A 14341-nucleotide genomic window follows, 5' to 3' on the forward strand; every position below is an offset into this window, starting at 1 on the left:
GAGAGAGAGAGAGAGAGAGAGAGAGAGAGAGAGAGAGAGAGAAGACTGGGCAATTTTCAGAGGGTATATAAATGCTAGACCTTGAGAGAGTTGATTGTGGTAGGTTGTGGGTTGTGGTTGATTGCTGTTGGTTGCTGCTTGTCAAATAGTTGTGCACAAAGAGATGAGAAGAAGAAATTAGATATCCTGATAGTGAACTCTTTAAATAATTGAATAAAATACTTGAATAGGGTTGGGTGCATCTTCTCTGGAGGCCCCAGGGAGTTTAGTGGTCTGGTGGGGTGGTGAGTGGGGGGTGGGGACATCCTTGTGGAGATAGGGGTTGGGGGACAGGGGACGGGTAGGAGGTATGGGATATGGAACAGTTGGAGGGTGGACCAAGAGGGCAATAAAATCTGGAGTTTAAAACAAACAAACAAACAAACAAACAAATAAATTTTTTTAAAAGTACTTGAATTGGACACTGGATGCCCGAAGCATGTTAGTTGATGCCAACGGATAGGTAGACTGTTGTGAAATTTTCTGTACTATAGAAAGTAATTGGCAGATTCAGTGTAATCTCCAGTGACATTCTTCCTAGAATTATAAAGAAATTCTCAAGTTCATATAGATGAAATGCTTTCAAACAGACAAAGCAATGTTAGAGCTATCTTCTGTATTGATCTCAAGTTATACTATCGTCATGGTGAAGACCAGGTGCTGGCACAAAAACAGACCTTCAGACCAATGGAGAAGAACAGGGGCCATACACATAAATCAGTACAAATAAGATTACTTTGTTTTCAACAAAGGTGTCAAAGGATACTGAAAAAAAAAAAAAAAAAGACAACTTCTTTAACAAGTACTGCTGTGACAATGGGTATTTACATGGAAATTACCTCCATATATCTCATCCTGATCAAAATTTTATAATGGATAAAACAGCTTAGCCCAAGTTCTCAAACTCTCAAATTTCTAGAGCAAAAGAAGGCAAACATCTCATGCTATAAGCATGAGCAATGACTTCTTAAAACAGATTAATAGGACTATATGAAATTTAAAAATCTTCTATACAGTGAAGGAAAGAACCAACCACCAAAGTAAGAGATAGAATGTGAGAAACATTGTCTCAAGTATACATTTGACTGGGGATTGACATACATGTGTATATAAAGATGATTTCATCATTTACATACATATGGACACGCACACAAATATCTCAGCAAAAATTGAACACTAGCAAAACACATGATCTAGTTCTCAAAAGAAAAACCACAAATGACCAATAGATATTTGAAAAAGTGTTCATATTATTAGCCATGAGGGAAACGCAGATGAAAACTTCCTTGATATCTTATCTTACCCTATTAGAATTTCCACCACCAAGAAAACAAACAGCAAATCTTAGCAGGGATATAGGAAAGCAGTAAACCCTAACCCTCTCTCTTCTGATATGAATGTAAACTGGTATCACCTCAATAACAAATATCTAAAAATAGAATAACAGAAGACACTGCTATGCCTTTCCTGGATATATGCACAGAGGTCTATTGGTCCTATCATGGACATTCTAGCAGTTCCAAGTTTATTTCTTGGTTATAAACTGTGGAAGTGTCTCTTCCTCTTCCTTTCTCTTTTATTTTCTTGAGCTTAGATTCATTGGCTTTGTAGTGTACTACTTGCTCACTGCAGGAGACAAGGAAAACCTAATGAAGTTGGATAAAACCTGGCTGGTGAGTGGTCCCGGTGCTTTGCATTGCAGGACAAAGGTTAATTTGGAGGAAAGTGGAACAGGTTGAACAAGCAGAATCAGATGCTGAGGACAGGACCAGAGAATGCCTCAACAAATTCTCTGTTACATTGGTACACGGCCTTTGGCTGGATTGGAAGGTAGAGGTCTAGCATGTGACTGTGGATTACTCCCTCAACATTCTCATCTCTGAGAACCTCCTCTTTGAACTTCATTGCATAACGGCTCTTTTCCTCAAGGAAAGCCAAATAATATTCGATTATACCTCTGTTCTTAAATTTTTTATTTGTTTACATTTCAAATGTTTTCCCCTTTCCTGGTTTCTCCTCTGGAAACCCCCTATCCCATTATCCCTCCCCCTTCTTCTATGATGGTGCTCCCCCTTATGAGTCAAATGTTTATCCTTGTAAATAGAATAAAATGTTCTGAATAAGAATCGGTTTTAAGAATCGTTTAAATCATTTACACTATATTTTGAAGTCCTTGATAATCAGCTGGATCAAAAAAATAGTCAACTAAAGGTATAGTTTAAAAGTTTAATATTTTAGAGAAAGCTAATTCATGCGTTTTCAGACTATAATAATCATTTGTAAACTAAGGGGGTTATTATTCTAAGTCACAAGCAGAGGAAAATTCTGACTCAGACAAAAGCTTATATTTTTACTTCTATAAATGTGTGGTTTTGTATAACTTTTATGAAATATCTCTGTGTTTAATATTAACTTGTATTATAGTACCTCCTCTTAGAAATAATATTAAAAATCTTTTATATCATAATTATCCCTGGTTATATAAACTTATTGGAAAAATATTTTGGTCATCAAGTACTGCACCAGGGTTAATTCAATCCTTAACTGCAAAGATTTGACAATAATTATGAGCAAATATCCAATTTATGTATTGAACAACAACATCATTTTTCACATAGGACAGCAGGACAATGTGGATGTGATTATGAACTTCTCAGTGACATTTTACTTAAAAATTACATAATTCAACCTTCACACTGGGAGACATATAATCACATTTTTTATACAAAAAAAAGATTTTCATGAAGACACAGTACAATCAAGCATAAGGATATAATTATTTTAAATAAATAATTATTGAGCAACTGTCATGCTGATACATACATAGATACAATAATAAAAACATATTCATGAAAAACCTAGATTTTCTAACTCCAAAGTCTATAAAGAAAATCTAAAAGAATAGAAATACGTGGCAAGGCAGGGGAGTCTTTTGTCCCCCTTTTCAATCGCAGAAGAATGTAGAAAAGCATTCCCTTTGAACTTTGAGAACTAACAGTGTTTATATTGTTTTCTTCTGTGCATAAAGTAATAGAAAGGATTGTAAATGAATACTTTCCTACTTATATAATGACCTTAAAATGTCATTGTTTGGCTTCAAGCAATGTGGAAACTATTTGAAAATAATCTAATGGAATTTATGCTTTGGCCTGTCGTATGAAGGAGAGGAGTAAGCTGTTGAAAGTTAAGTTCCACCGAAGGGTTTCTAATTGTAAGGACTAGCCATGTTTCTTGAAATGTAGTTAATTCCTGTTATGACTCACAGCTAATGCAAACATGGTATTGTTACATTGTATCAAAGTGCTAATAGCCCTCATTTCAGTTATGATTAGTAACAACTCTAGACACATTCAGATTGTCACTTATAAACATAGTTAATTATTCTTCCTGAATTAATGTATAACAGAGTGAAACTAGGTATTACTGCGCCTGGCACTTTTACACTGAACTTATCAAGAGTTTATAACTACGTAATTACTCCACACTGTGGAAAATGTAGAACTCATGTTTTTTTCTCTCTCTCACACACTCCGGTTAATATTTAACCCCAAAGGAATAAACTCAAAATCTCAAGGTTTTCATGATATTATAAAAATTCATAAATCATTCATCTCAAATATATTTGGTAAAATTATTACACTGTCTTATTAGCAACAAAACTGATTTTGACATCTCACATCGAAGGTTTGAAATACAAAGGAAATAAAGGTCAGTCAGTGTCCAATGCTCAGCATAGCTCAGTTCTAAAGCAAAACTTTCCTGTGAAGTCTTCTCATTTGCGTCATTAGCACACAATGAAGTACGTAGTTAAGCACCCCAACACCATTGCTATGTTTGGAGGCTTCCTATTTTTTAACCATTTGTCCTATGAAGGTCACCACATTAATCCAACTCTCTCACGATTCCTGGGCCCTAATGCTGGGAAGTATATACACGCTTCATGATTCCATCCCCTGCATCATTTATGCATGTGTCTTATTCATCAGTTTTCTTCCAGGCAACAATTATTCTTGAACATGAATGGCTTCCACAAAACAGAAAGTTTAGTAAATGAAAACTCAAGTCATCCGAGTCATGTATAAAGCGCATACGTGCCTTAAAGTCCATCTTCTTTAACATCATACTAAGAACACAGTGGTACTTGTTTTGTAAACTGTTATCTCTTTGAGAAGACATGGGTGAGATTCCATAAGGATGCTCGGGCCTCTTCTCTCAGACCTCCAGCCAGGTGGACAGGAGTGAAGATGGTACTCCCTGCTGTAGATACCTGTGCAGTAAAAGACTTTATTTCACATGGGCTAATAAGTTGAGGCCAGGAGACACCATTTAGAGCAGTGGTTCTCAATACTAAAGTGCTTTGTAATTATCCATAGGATTTGTAAGCCCCTACATTCCTGGGTACCAAATCCACAAGATTCAGGTTCAATAAGTTTGGGATATGTGTTTAATATTAACTTTTGCTAAATGTGGGTGTGCTGGTTGCAGGGAGCACACTGCACTGAGAATCACTAATTTAGAACACAGAAATTCTGACTTCTGATGGGCCATACCAATACCATCTCTCCTCTCCTCTCTTCTCTCTTGGTCTCTCATCCTTTCCTCTAACCATGCCTCTCTCCATCTCTCTCCACCCTTTCCCTTTTAAAGTCTCTCCTCTTATTTATATAACACGAACTATCATCTTGAGATCTAATACTGTCTCACAGCTTAGAGTTAATGAACTCAATTATATTGGAGAAAAAAATCATTATATCATGCTTACTGAGTTGCAAGGCTATTAAGGCTTATTACCAAAAGATTTGAAGATAACTTCAAGTCTGAAAGTGCTAACTGTCATCACAATCAGAAAATTACAGCTCTCCTTGCATGTAGTGTATGGTAGACAACGCTCTCAAAAGGGAGAAAGGAGACATTGAAAGTGATTGTGTTCATAGATATAGAACATCATGATATTCAGTCATATAATTTTCATAAACCTCATAGAAGAGTGTAGTCCTGGCTTAGAATACTAAAAGGCACATGGTAACAAAATCCTAAACCCTTGAAAAGAAAGCATGGATAATTTGAATGTGTTATTTTTCTCTGAGAATAAAGAGTTGGGGAAAAGACAAAATGACAATGTAAGTATTTTCAACTAAAATCTCTCCCAAATATTAAATATATCCTGTTTCTTTAAAATCAGAGTGCCTACTTACTACCACTACACTATGAGATGAGGAACATCTTGATATGTACACTTTCAAATTCTCAATTTAGAAGTGGATACTTCATCAGAATTTTGCAGAGAACGAATTTGAAATAATCATTCCAATCTCATAATTTGAATATATACAAAATATACTCTAGAGTTTCCATTTGTGTATGAGTTAGTATCAAGCCTTCTACTTTCCCAGGTTCCTGTCTCTTAGCCTCAGGTATGCTAAAATTAGTAACACAGAGAGTGTGAAGTAATTCAATGGGGGTGGGGCGGGGCTTGTAACAGTCCTGCCAGAGTTGTGGTGGGGACCACTGTCTTTGGTTGTGTGACTTCTGTGCCATGCCTGGGGATCTTCGGTCTTCCTCTATCACTAGACTACAGTAAGCCTTGGTTCATTTATTCGACATTGTTTGTTTTAACTGATGAGATTTGAACCCCAGCCTAGTGCAAGCTGCTAGGGGAATGCTCAGCTGCTTAGCCCTATCCCAGACCTAGAGCACAGCCCTTCTTCAACCTTGTCTGCAGCCTCTTGGACTCACTTCCTATTACCTAGTGTACAGTCACATTCTTAATCCAGCAAGGCTGACTAACTCATTGTCCTTAATTAGAATAATAATCTGATTTTTATCTCTTAATTTAAATCTTAAATCCTTCCCCAGAGATGAAAATGATTGTGTATTAGCAGTTGCTGCAACTTTTTTTTTTTTACTTTAATACAGTCATTTTGAATCTGTATTATACACACACACACATACACAAATTTTACATATTGTAAGGTTATATACCTGAGAACATTTAGTAAATGGAAAATAAAATCAGTGGCAAATTAAGCTTAATTATATATATTTTATGTGATTTGGAAAGATATACTTTGAATATATACAAATTATATGCTTTTCCATTAATTAGTATTCTCTCAGGTAGCACATTGTAATGATATTTTCGTGATTTTTTTTTAAATTAAGTCAATTAATTTTGCTTGTTGTTAACTAAGGGTTAATAATTGTTACTTCCCTTATTAATGATTAATTTTTGGTGATTTTTAGCAATCAATTTAAATTGTTAGATTAAAATAACAAAGGGTTATAGAAAGAATCAGAAATGTTCAAACCCTTAGTGGCCACAACTTCAGTTCACAGAATTAAGAAAAAAATAGCTTGAAATAAATTCAGCTTAATTTAAACTTATAACATGTTCAAGTAAATGGTTCAGGAAATATTTCAAATTTGTTTTTTATTTCCAAAGAGTGATCTATTAAAAACCAAAATGGATTGACAAGTAATTTTAGGTTTAGATCAACTGGATACTAAAACTTCCGTTCACAGAGTTTGTATAAAAGAATAGTTTTGAGTCGGGTATCGTCATCATAGCAATAAATATTCTACCATTTTTGAAGCGGTCCTGCCCCATTGGCTGCTGGGAGTGTGCTTATGCTGGTGAGCACCACGTGCTCTGAGAGTTTTGATACATTGTCAAAGTTGCTGATCTGTGTGGTCAGGGACTTCCTGCTCTCTGTGCTCGTGCGTCCCCTGGCGAGGCGGTCTCCTTGGCGATGATGAACCCCAAGACAACAAGAAAAGGCAGCTTTAAATTCCTCTCGAAATTTTCCTGTCAGACCAGAAAGAATGAAAGGAAAGTGAATTATGCATAAGGAGCTCAACACCTAATGCACAGGGTACAAATGAGGCGTTCCCTTGAGCCAAGCTAACCGTGAGGTGCAGCATTTTGCATCAATAAAGGAAATAGAAAAAGGAAATTAAACGATGAAGTATTTTCATATGTAATACTTGGCATTTGTTTTCCTTCTTTAAAGTCAACCCCCACTGTGTTTCTCGAGTTCGTTTTTAACCCTGTAATAATATCAAATAGCTCTTAGGAAAAGTTTGCCTAGACTGTCAGTTGCTTCAAAAGCAATGACATCTACCCTGTGTATAAGCAAGAAGAGAGATACATTATGGTCTAAGGATGTTGGTATCTAAAAGAGTTCAACAAAACAAGAAAAAAAAATACACTGAAATACTTATAAAAAAAAAAATTGCTTTCATAATCCAAGTGTGACAAAATAAGAAAATAAACTGGAAAAATCTGAGGAGGTAGTTATCTTTAAACTATTAATGAGATTTTAGGCAGTTAAGAAAATGAGATGGTCACCTCCATTGGAGAGCCAAGGGCATGCTAGGAAACTGTTCTTCCTTCTCTTTGTGCCTAGGTCGCTCTGCACTAGGCTGCTGAGGTCATTGTTCACAGGTCTAGGACAATGGGAGGCACACACCAGAGGTTTGTCAGTGGCCTCTGTAACTCCTCTTGACCTCATACTAGTACCCTGCTTTGCCCCGTGCCTTCTATTTCTTGTCTCCCCATTTCTTTCTGGGTCTCAGCTACTCAATGCAAGGTCAGAGCACTTGTCAGTATACAATGATTATTTCAAAGTGACAAAATCCCTTTCCAGAAAGAAAATTGGTTGTGCTTTTCTTTTACCAATTATAACTTTTTAATAATGATATTATAAAAATTATATTTCTAGGCTGCTATGAGATATTTTAGGAAATGTATGTAATTTTTAATGCTTGAATGGAATTAAATGGATGTAAATGTTCATTATGCATTCATGGTAGAAACATTTAAAATTCTTTTTTGTTTTTAAATTTTTGAGACCGATAATAGAACCTTCTTTTTGTAGTTATCTTTCTAGAAAGTCTATCCCTATCTGGCTGTTCTAAGTACTTCAACAAATCACGCAAACCAAACAGAACAATATGAAATTGGAAGACACTGTTTATTAAATATATAACAAAAATTTAAAAATAAATAATATATATATATATAAAAAATGACTGTATTGTTAGAAATGAAAGTAAGAAACAAGCATTTTAGACTAAAACTGTACAAAGATGTGGCTAATCACAGCACAGTTCTGATACAGCTTGTTAGTTTTCCAAGTGCTGGTGGATGGCCCTCCCTTATAACTTATGGACAATTTTATAAATAAAATAAACATGAAACTGGTAGGAGTACATTTGCCAGATTATGAGGAGAATTTGGGGGGGGAGAATGGGGTAGATAAGATCATATCTCATAGTATTTTCTTGTGTATGTATGTGTTTTTCAATCATAAGGTTAATGTAAGGCATGCAAGATACCCATTTTTCCCTTTAACATTTATTCCAAATTTTCCAAGGAAAAAGATCAGATCATTTTCTCTGACAAGCTAGGTGGCGTGTATTCACTTTCAAAATGGAGTCGCTCTGTACAAATCTGCTCAGGGGCAACCACAGCTCAAACAGAAACCAAGTTCTGTAATCTACTTCAGAACGGCTCTGGGACATCTGCTCTAGCAGCTCCACCCTTCAGTACAGGCTCAACCAAGAAACATTGAAAACTTACCGCTAAGAAAATTATAAATAATTGGGTTTGCAGCACTATTGGCATATACAAGCCAATGAGAAAAAGTGAACCAAGCATAGACAGTCTCTCTGTCTTCGGTGTGTGTGAACATCCCAAATACTCTGTAGGAAAAGAAACAGAAACAGAAAATCAAGAGTCTTATATAATTGACTCCTAAGGTGTATGAACATCATAGAAGTAGCCTGACCTTGTCCTCTGCAAAGGTACTGACAGCACAGCCTCTTCGGAAAGGTCTCCTGTGCCCATCAGAACCCCCAGCTCAGAGAAAAAGTCTCCAGGTCTCCCAGTCAGGAAATGCAAATCTCTTGTCAAGGAGAAGCTGAATATTTATTTCCCTTCTGTTATCTTGTTTCTGAGTATGCTTGGGTAACTTTCTGTTGGTATTCCACCATGTGCATGCATGTTTTTATTTGTTTGTTTGTTTGTTTGTTTGTTTTAAGCATGTGGGTGATATGCCTACATGTCTGGTACACTTGTGTAAAAGCCAGGTACCCACAGAGGTAAGATGAAGGTCTGGATTTCCTTTAACTGGAGTTAAAGATCGTGGTGAGCTTCTAAGTGGGTGCTGAGAACTGAACTGTGGCCACTTCCTGTAGTCAGGTAAGACTCTCAGTGGAGGGGTAAGGACAGCGACCCACCCAGGAAACCTTTCACCCCAAATGTGTCCTGCCTACAAGAAGTGCAGGGACAAAGACAGAGCAGAGACAGAGGGAATGGCCAACCAATGACTGCCCCACATTGGGATCCATCTCACGGGCAACCACCAATCCCTGACAGTGTGAATGATACTTTCTTATGCTTGCAGACAGGAACCTAGCATAACTGTCCTTTCAGAGGCTCCACCCAGCAGCCAATAGAAAGAGATGCAAAGACTCACACTCAACCATTTAATGGAGCTCAGGGAGTCTTACAGAAACACTGGGAGAAAGGATTGAGGGACCAGAAGAGCACAGGGACTCCACAGGAAGACCAACAGAGTCAAGTAACCTGGACCCTTGGGGGTTCTCAGAGATCGAAAAAGTGAGCACAGGCTAAACTGAGTTCCCCTGCAAATGGAGCAGAGGAGCAGCTAGGTCTCCATGAGGGTTCCTCAACAACTGTAGCAGGGGATGTCTCTGAGGCTGTTGCCTACCTGCATGTGGATCCTGCACCCCTAAATGGACAGCCTTGTCTGGCCTCAGTGGAAGAGGATGTGCCTAGTCCCGCAGCAACTTGATGTGTGTGTGTGTGTGTGTGTGTGTGTGTGTGTTGGGGGGGCTCTCAGAGGGGGGATTCCCCTTCTCAGGGGAAGGTGGAATGGTGGAGTGGGGGAGGGGATCCTGGGAGGAAAGGAAGGACTGGTATTGGGTTGTAAAGGGAATAAATAAATAACTTTTTAAAAGTTCCTTTGGGGAAGTTAGTTTTAACCAACAAGGCATTACAGGCGATAGCTTACATGTCAAAAAAAAAAAAAAAAAAAAAAGGTAGGACTTTACATTGTGTGAGCAATAAATGAGAGCAAGATTTATATGCAAGGCAAGATTAAATTTAAATACATGTCTTTTTAAAAAACTGTATTCAGTAAAAACATTTTCAAAATTATTTTAAAATGTGTGTGTGTGTGTGTGTGTGTGTGTGTGTGTGTGTAAAAACACGCAGATTGCTCAAAAACTTTTAAAAAAGGTTTTAAATTAGATTTCTTTCCCACTCTGGAAAAGGAAGCTATTTAATTCAGAATAATAAGATGAATATTACTGACAAGAGGGCATCTGGAAATAACTAGAGTGAGAGGTGCAAGCGCAGAGGTATAAGAAATTCAAATATGCATCCCACAGAGTGCTAAATCTATTTTCAAAATATTTGATCTGGATTGGTAAAGAAACAAGGGGAGAAGGAAAGCGGAGGGGGAGGGGAGGAAGAGGAAGAGGGGGAGAAAGGGGGAGGGAGAAGGCTAAGGGGAGGGAGAGGAGGAGGAAGAAGAGAACAGGGAAAGGGGGAGCAGAAAGGAGGGATGAATGAATATTCATTATCATTCATGATTATGATCCCCTTTTTTCATTTATTTATTTATTTGTTCACTTTACATCTGGGTGGCATTCCCCCCCAGTCCCACCTTTACAAGCCCCTACCCTCCCACTACCCCCTCACATTCTCTGAGGAAGAACCTTGGGCACTGCCCTGACCCCGACCCTGCCCCTCGCCCTGGAAGTTGCCTTCCACTGGATTCCCTTCTGCTAGCAGGACAGCCTGGTTTATGATGTTCTTAATAGTCTGGGGTGGGGGGTGGAGGGGCTAGCTAGCAATGCATTTAGTACCTTTGTGTATGATTTCTGCGAGGAAGAAACGGAGAGGGAACCTTGGCAGGAGCAGAGGGTAGATTGTTTTTGTGACTGGAGTTTTCAAAACCCTTAAAACACACAAGGCTATATTCTTTCTGAACAAACGTTCATTTTCTACTTTGTCATTGAGGAAGCCTTTAAAGAATCGAAAAACAAAGGCCAAAGAGGAGAGGTCTTCGCAGCTGGTTTATACCACTTTTTGTCTGATTCTGGCCAAACTTTCCTGTCTCCCAGGTCCCTAGCTGTGAGGAATATGATATTGACTCTGACTTTGGGAAAAGGGACATGAGCAATTTCAGGCTAAATTCTAAGCCTCTTATAAACAGAGTTAAGGCTGCCTTGGGACCAGTGGGTGTATGTGTAACAGCTTTGGTGTTTCCCCAAGAAAGCTGGCTATTCATGTCCTGGACTGGACCTGCGACTCCGGCATCAGCTGTTCATGTCACTGGTCAAAATCATTTCAGCTTCGGAGTTTTGTCTACGTACTTGTGCTCACTGGAAATATAGGATGGTTTAAATATTTGAGAACAAAATTTTTTAAAACTCATTTACTCTCTTCCGAAGTAATTTAGAAGAGCAATGGACTTGTATTTACTTACGAAATTAATTATTGCAACAATTTTTATTAAAGTATTTTCTCATCTAAGCCTTAGCAGTCAACAACAGGAGGTTAGGAAAACAACCGTTTCATCTGCCTCACAACTGAGAATCTTCTTCGACTGAAAGAGTGTATTTCCTGTCTGTGCTAGAAGGTTGGTATTGCCTTAAGTGCTCAAAGAACTCCATCAGCTCAAGCAACTGAGTTGATTGGCCAAAGTACCTAAGGGGAGGGGGTGTTGTCTGTTTAGAAAGAAAAGAATTCTTAATTAAAATGCCAAGGTGCTTCACTTTTAAGTAAACGCAAGAGTTTTACCTCTTTAGCACATTGAGGATGCTGATTGGTAGATAGCAAATTGCAAAGACCAGAAGTACAACCATGAGCATCCGGGCTGTTTTCCTTCGAGCTCGGATCTGCTTTATCTCAGCAGCAACAGCGCTAATCCGGGCCTTGCTCTGCTGTCCGGACCCCCGGGGCTGAGAAACCGGCTGCGGCTGCTTCCATTTTCTCTGAACCACAGAAGAAGTTCCGGGAATCTGAAAGGAGACGGGATCCCTCATTGGTACTTAGCAAAGTTCTACAAAGAAGATGTAACCGGGTTACAAGTAAAGAGAGAGAAACAGAAGTTTGGAGTTTGAAATTTCCGTCTCTCCAAAGCACTGGCTAGGCCGAGTATGCTATTAGCACACATTTAGTCAAACACCAAATAGGTATATGTCTGGGGAAAAGTTAAAAGTAAGCTTAAATGTTGTTCTTGTGTTAAAACACAAGAATGATCTTGTCAAGGTCTGAAGAGAACAAGAAAGAATACATTCCCTTATTAAACAGAGAAGGGAGCTGGAGAGAAAAGAACGTTAAGAAATTCAGATTATAAGATTTCATTATAAGTTCTAAATTCAGATGTCGCCTAAATTTAAACACTCACCAGATAACAGGACCGCCCGCCCTCCCCACACACACCAAAAACTTAAATAACATTTTGATGCATCGATACTGCCACCTGCTGTCGAGTGGAGACACGGCACCTAACCAACTACTGGGTTTTATGAGGTTTTCTGTCTCCTGTTGAGACAAAGCAAGGCCATGTGTAGAAAGAACAAAACACTATTCTTCATGATTTAATGTTCGCACTTACAAAACTGCCTGAAACTAATTTTGCAATTTGCCCTTCTTGAAAGCACACGAATACACTGAGAATCCTTCCAGGTTTTACACTAATGTCTCAAATAGCCACAATTTGTAGCAATTACATTACACAATGTGCATTTCCTTTGATTTTTCTGTTGGTTGATAATAGCAGAAAGTTCTGCCAAGTATAATATTTTCTTAATTATAATCTCATGAATAGATAGATCTTAGCAAAATATTAAAATGCAGCTTGTTCATATTTTTTTAAAAAAGATGTGCCAGTAAGTACACCGCGGAGACAGCTTGATTGTGTTACAGTTAATCAGCTGCGACTTTTATCTCTGCGCCGCACACAGTACAGAGCAGTGCGTTCCCGTGGCCTCTCAGAATGAAGGTTACGTTGAACCCATGGCTGTTTACACTATGAGATCAAAGTCTATTAGAGAATCTTTCATTTGAAAATGGAGCTTGGCTTTGATGTCCAAACAGATGAGTCTCATTACATGAGACCCCACTTGACCATCTTCTCAGCTCAGGAGATCAATCACGCAGATGAAAACAGGCCCTGAGACAGAAACTTCTCAGAAATGGGCAAGGCCACCTCACCAAACCACTGGCTGAGGAGATAAAGAGCCACAAATGCTCCCATCTTGATGTTTCTATTTTTAAATTTCCTAAAAAGATTTTTCAACTTTTATTTTGTGTGTCTGAGTGTTTTGCTCTCTTGTGTATCTGTGTGTCACATGTCCACCTGGTGCCTGAATGGGTTGGATAAAGGAATTAGATTCCCTGGAACTGAAGTTGGATGGTTGTAAGTGGCTACATTTAAAATTGCTGAGGATCTCTTCAGTATTATGGCTCTCTTTTTAAAAAATAGTTTTAGAAACAATTGTTTTAGATGTAGCACTAGATCTTAGAAAGTTCCAGAATAATTCTATCGCAAAATCTGGTAAGTATCCATAAGTGGTCTTGAAGTAGAGTCTAAATAGAACCATAAAGATCACTATTTTTAATGTTCCCGTGAAGGGAGAGCCAACATTCTGCCCAGTGATGCCTTCTTCAAGTATCAGAAACATTCCCATGAAGAGAAAGTGGCGCAGGGGGCAGAGTTGTGGCCCTTGTGATGAAAAGAAGGGGACATGTGCTGATGTCATTCTCAGATAACAACCTGAAGGCAGAAGAGGGTTAGTCCTGCCTTCCATTCAGCAGGAAATTCATCAGAAGCCATTGCATCAATTGACATCCAAGAATTGCACATAGCCTTAAGTCACAGTCAGTATGTCCTTAAAGGTAAATTAGAAATTGCATTTTGTAGATTTGACTGAGAAGATACTAAGCAGAAGAGAGCAAAATATGCCAGACCATGTATTTAATCTGTATAGAACTTCAAAACACACCTCATGTTTCTATTGTGAACGGATTCCTCCTGCAAATTTACATACAGGAGAGTAAGTCTTTTTGTGTGCATTTTATAGGCATGTGTGTGTGTGTGTGTGTGTGTGTGTGTGCAGTTTTATGTGCATGTGTGTGTGCATTTTTGTTTGTGTACATATGTATGCACAAGCTTTGGAGGTCAGAAGACAATGTAGTCTGGCATTTCTCAGTTGACAGACATCTTACTCCTTAAACAGGGTCTTTCATTGGCCTGGCATTTGC

General features: G+C 38.2%; 1 protein-coding gene across 1 annotated transcript in view; it reads right to left on the reverse strand.

Moving 5' to 3' along the window:
- Positions 1–2002: 2002 nt before the first annotated feature.
- Positions 2003–14341, reverse strand: part of Hcrtr2 (hypocretin receptor 2) — a 95126-nt gene continuing 82787 nt past the window's right edge. The window contains exons 5-8 of the mRNA XM_021207460.2: positions 11873–12093; positions 8621–8742; positions 6622–6844; positions 2003–4306 (exon numbers count right to left, since the gene is read on the reverse strand). Coding sequence (XP_021063119.1) covers positions 4252–4306; positions 6622–6844; positions 8621–8742; positions 11873–12093 — 621 coding nt within the window. The 3' untranslated portion in view covers positions 2003–4251. The remainder of the gene's footprint in view (positions 4307–6621; positions 6845–8620; positions 8743–11872; positions 12094–14341) is intronic.

This window comes from Mus pahari, chromosome 10, assembly GCF_900095145.1.
Source record: "Mus pahari chromosome 10, PAHARI_EIJ_v1.1, whole genome shotgun sequence".
Taxonomy (NCBI): domain Eukaryota; kingdom Metazoa; phylum Chordata; class Mammalia; order Rodentia; family Muridae; genus Mus; species Mus pahari.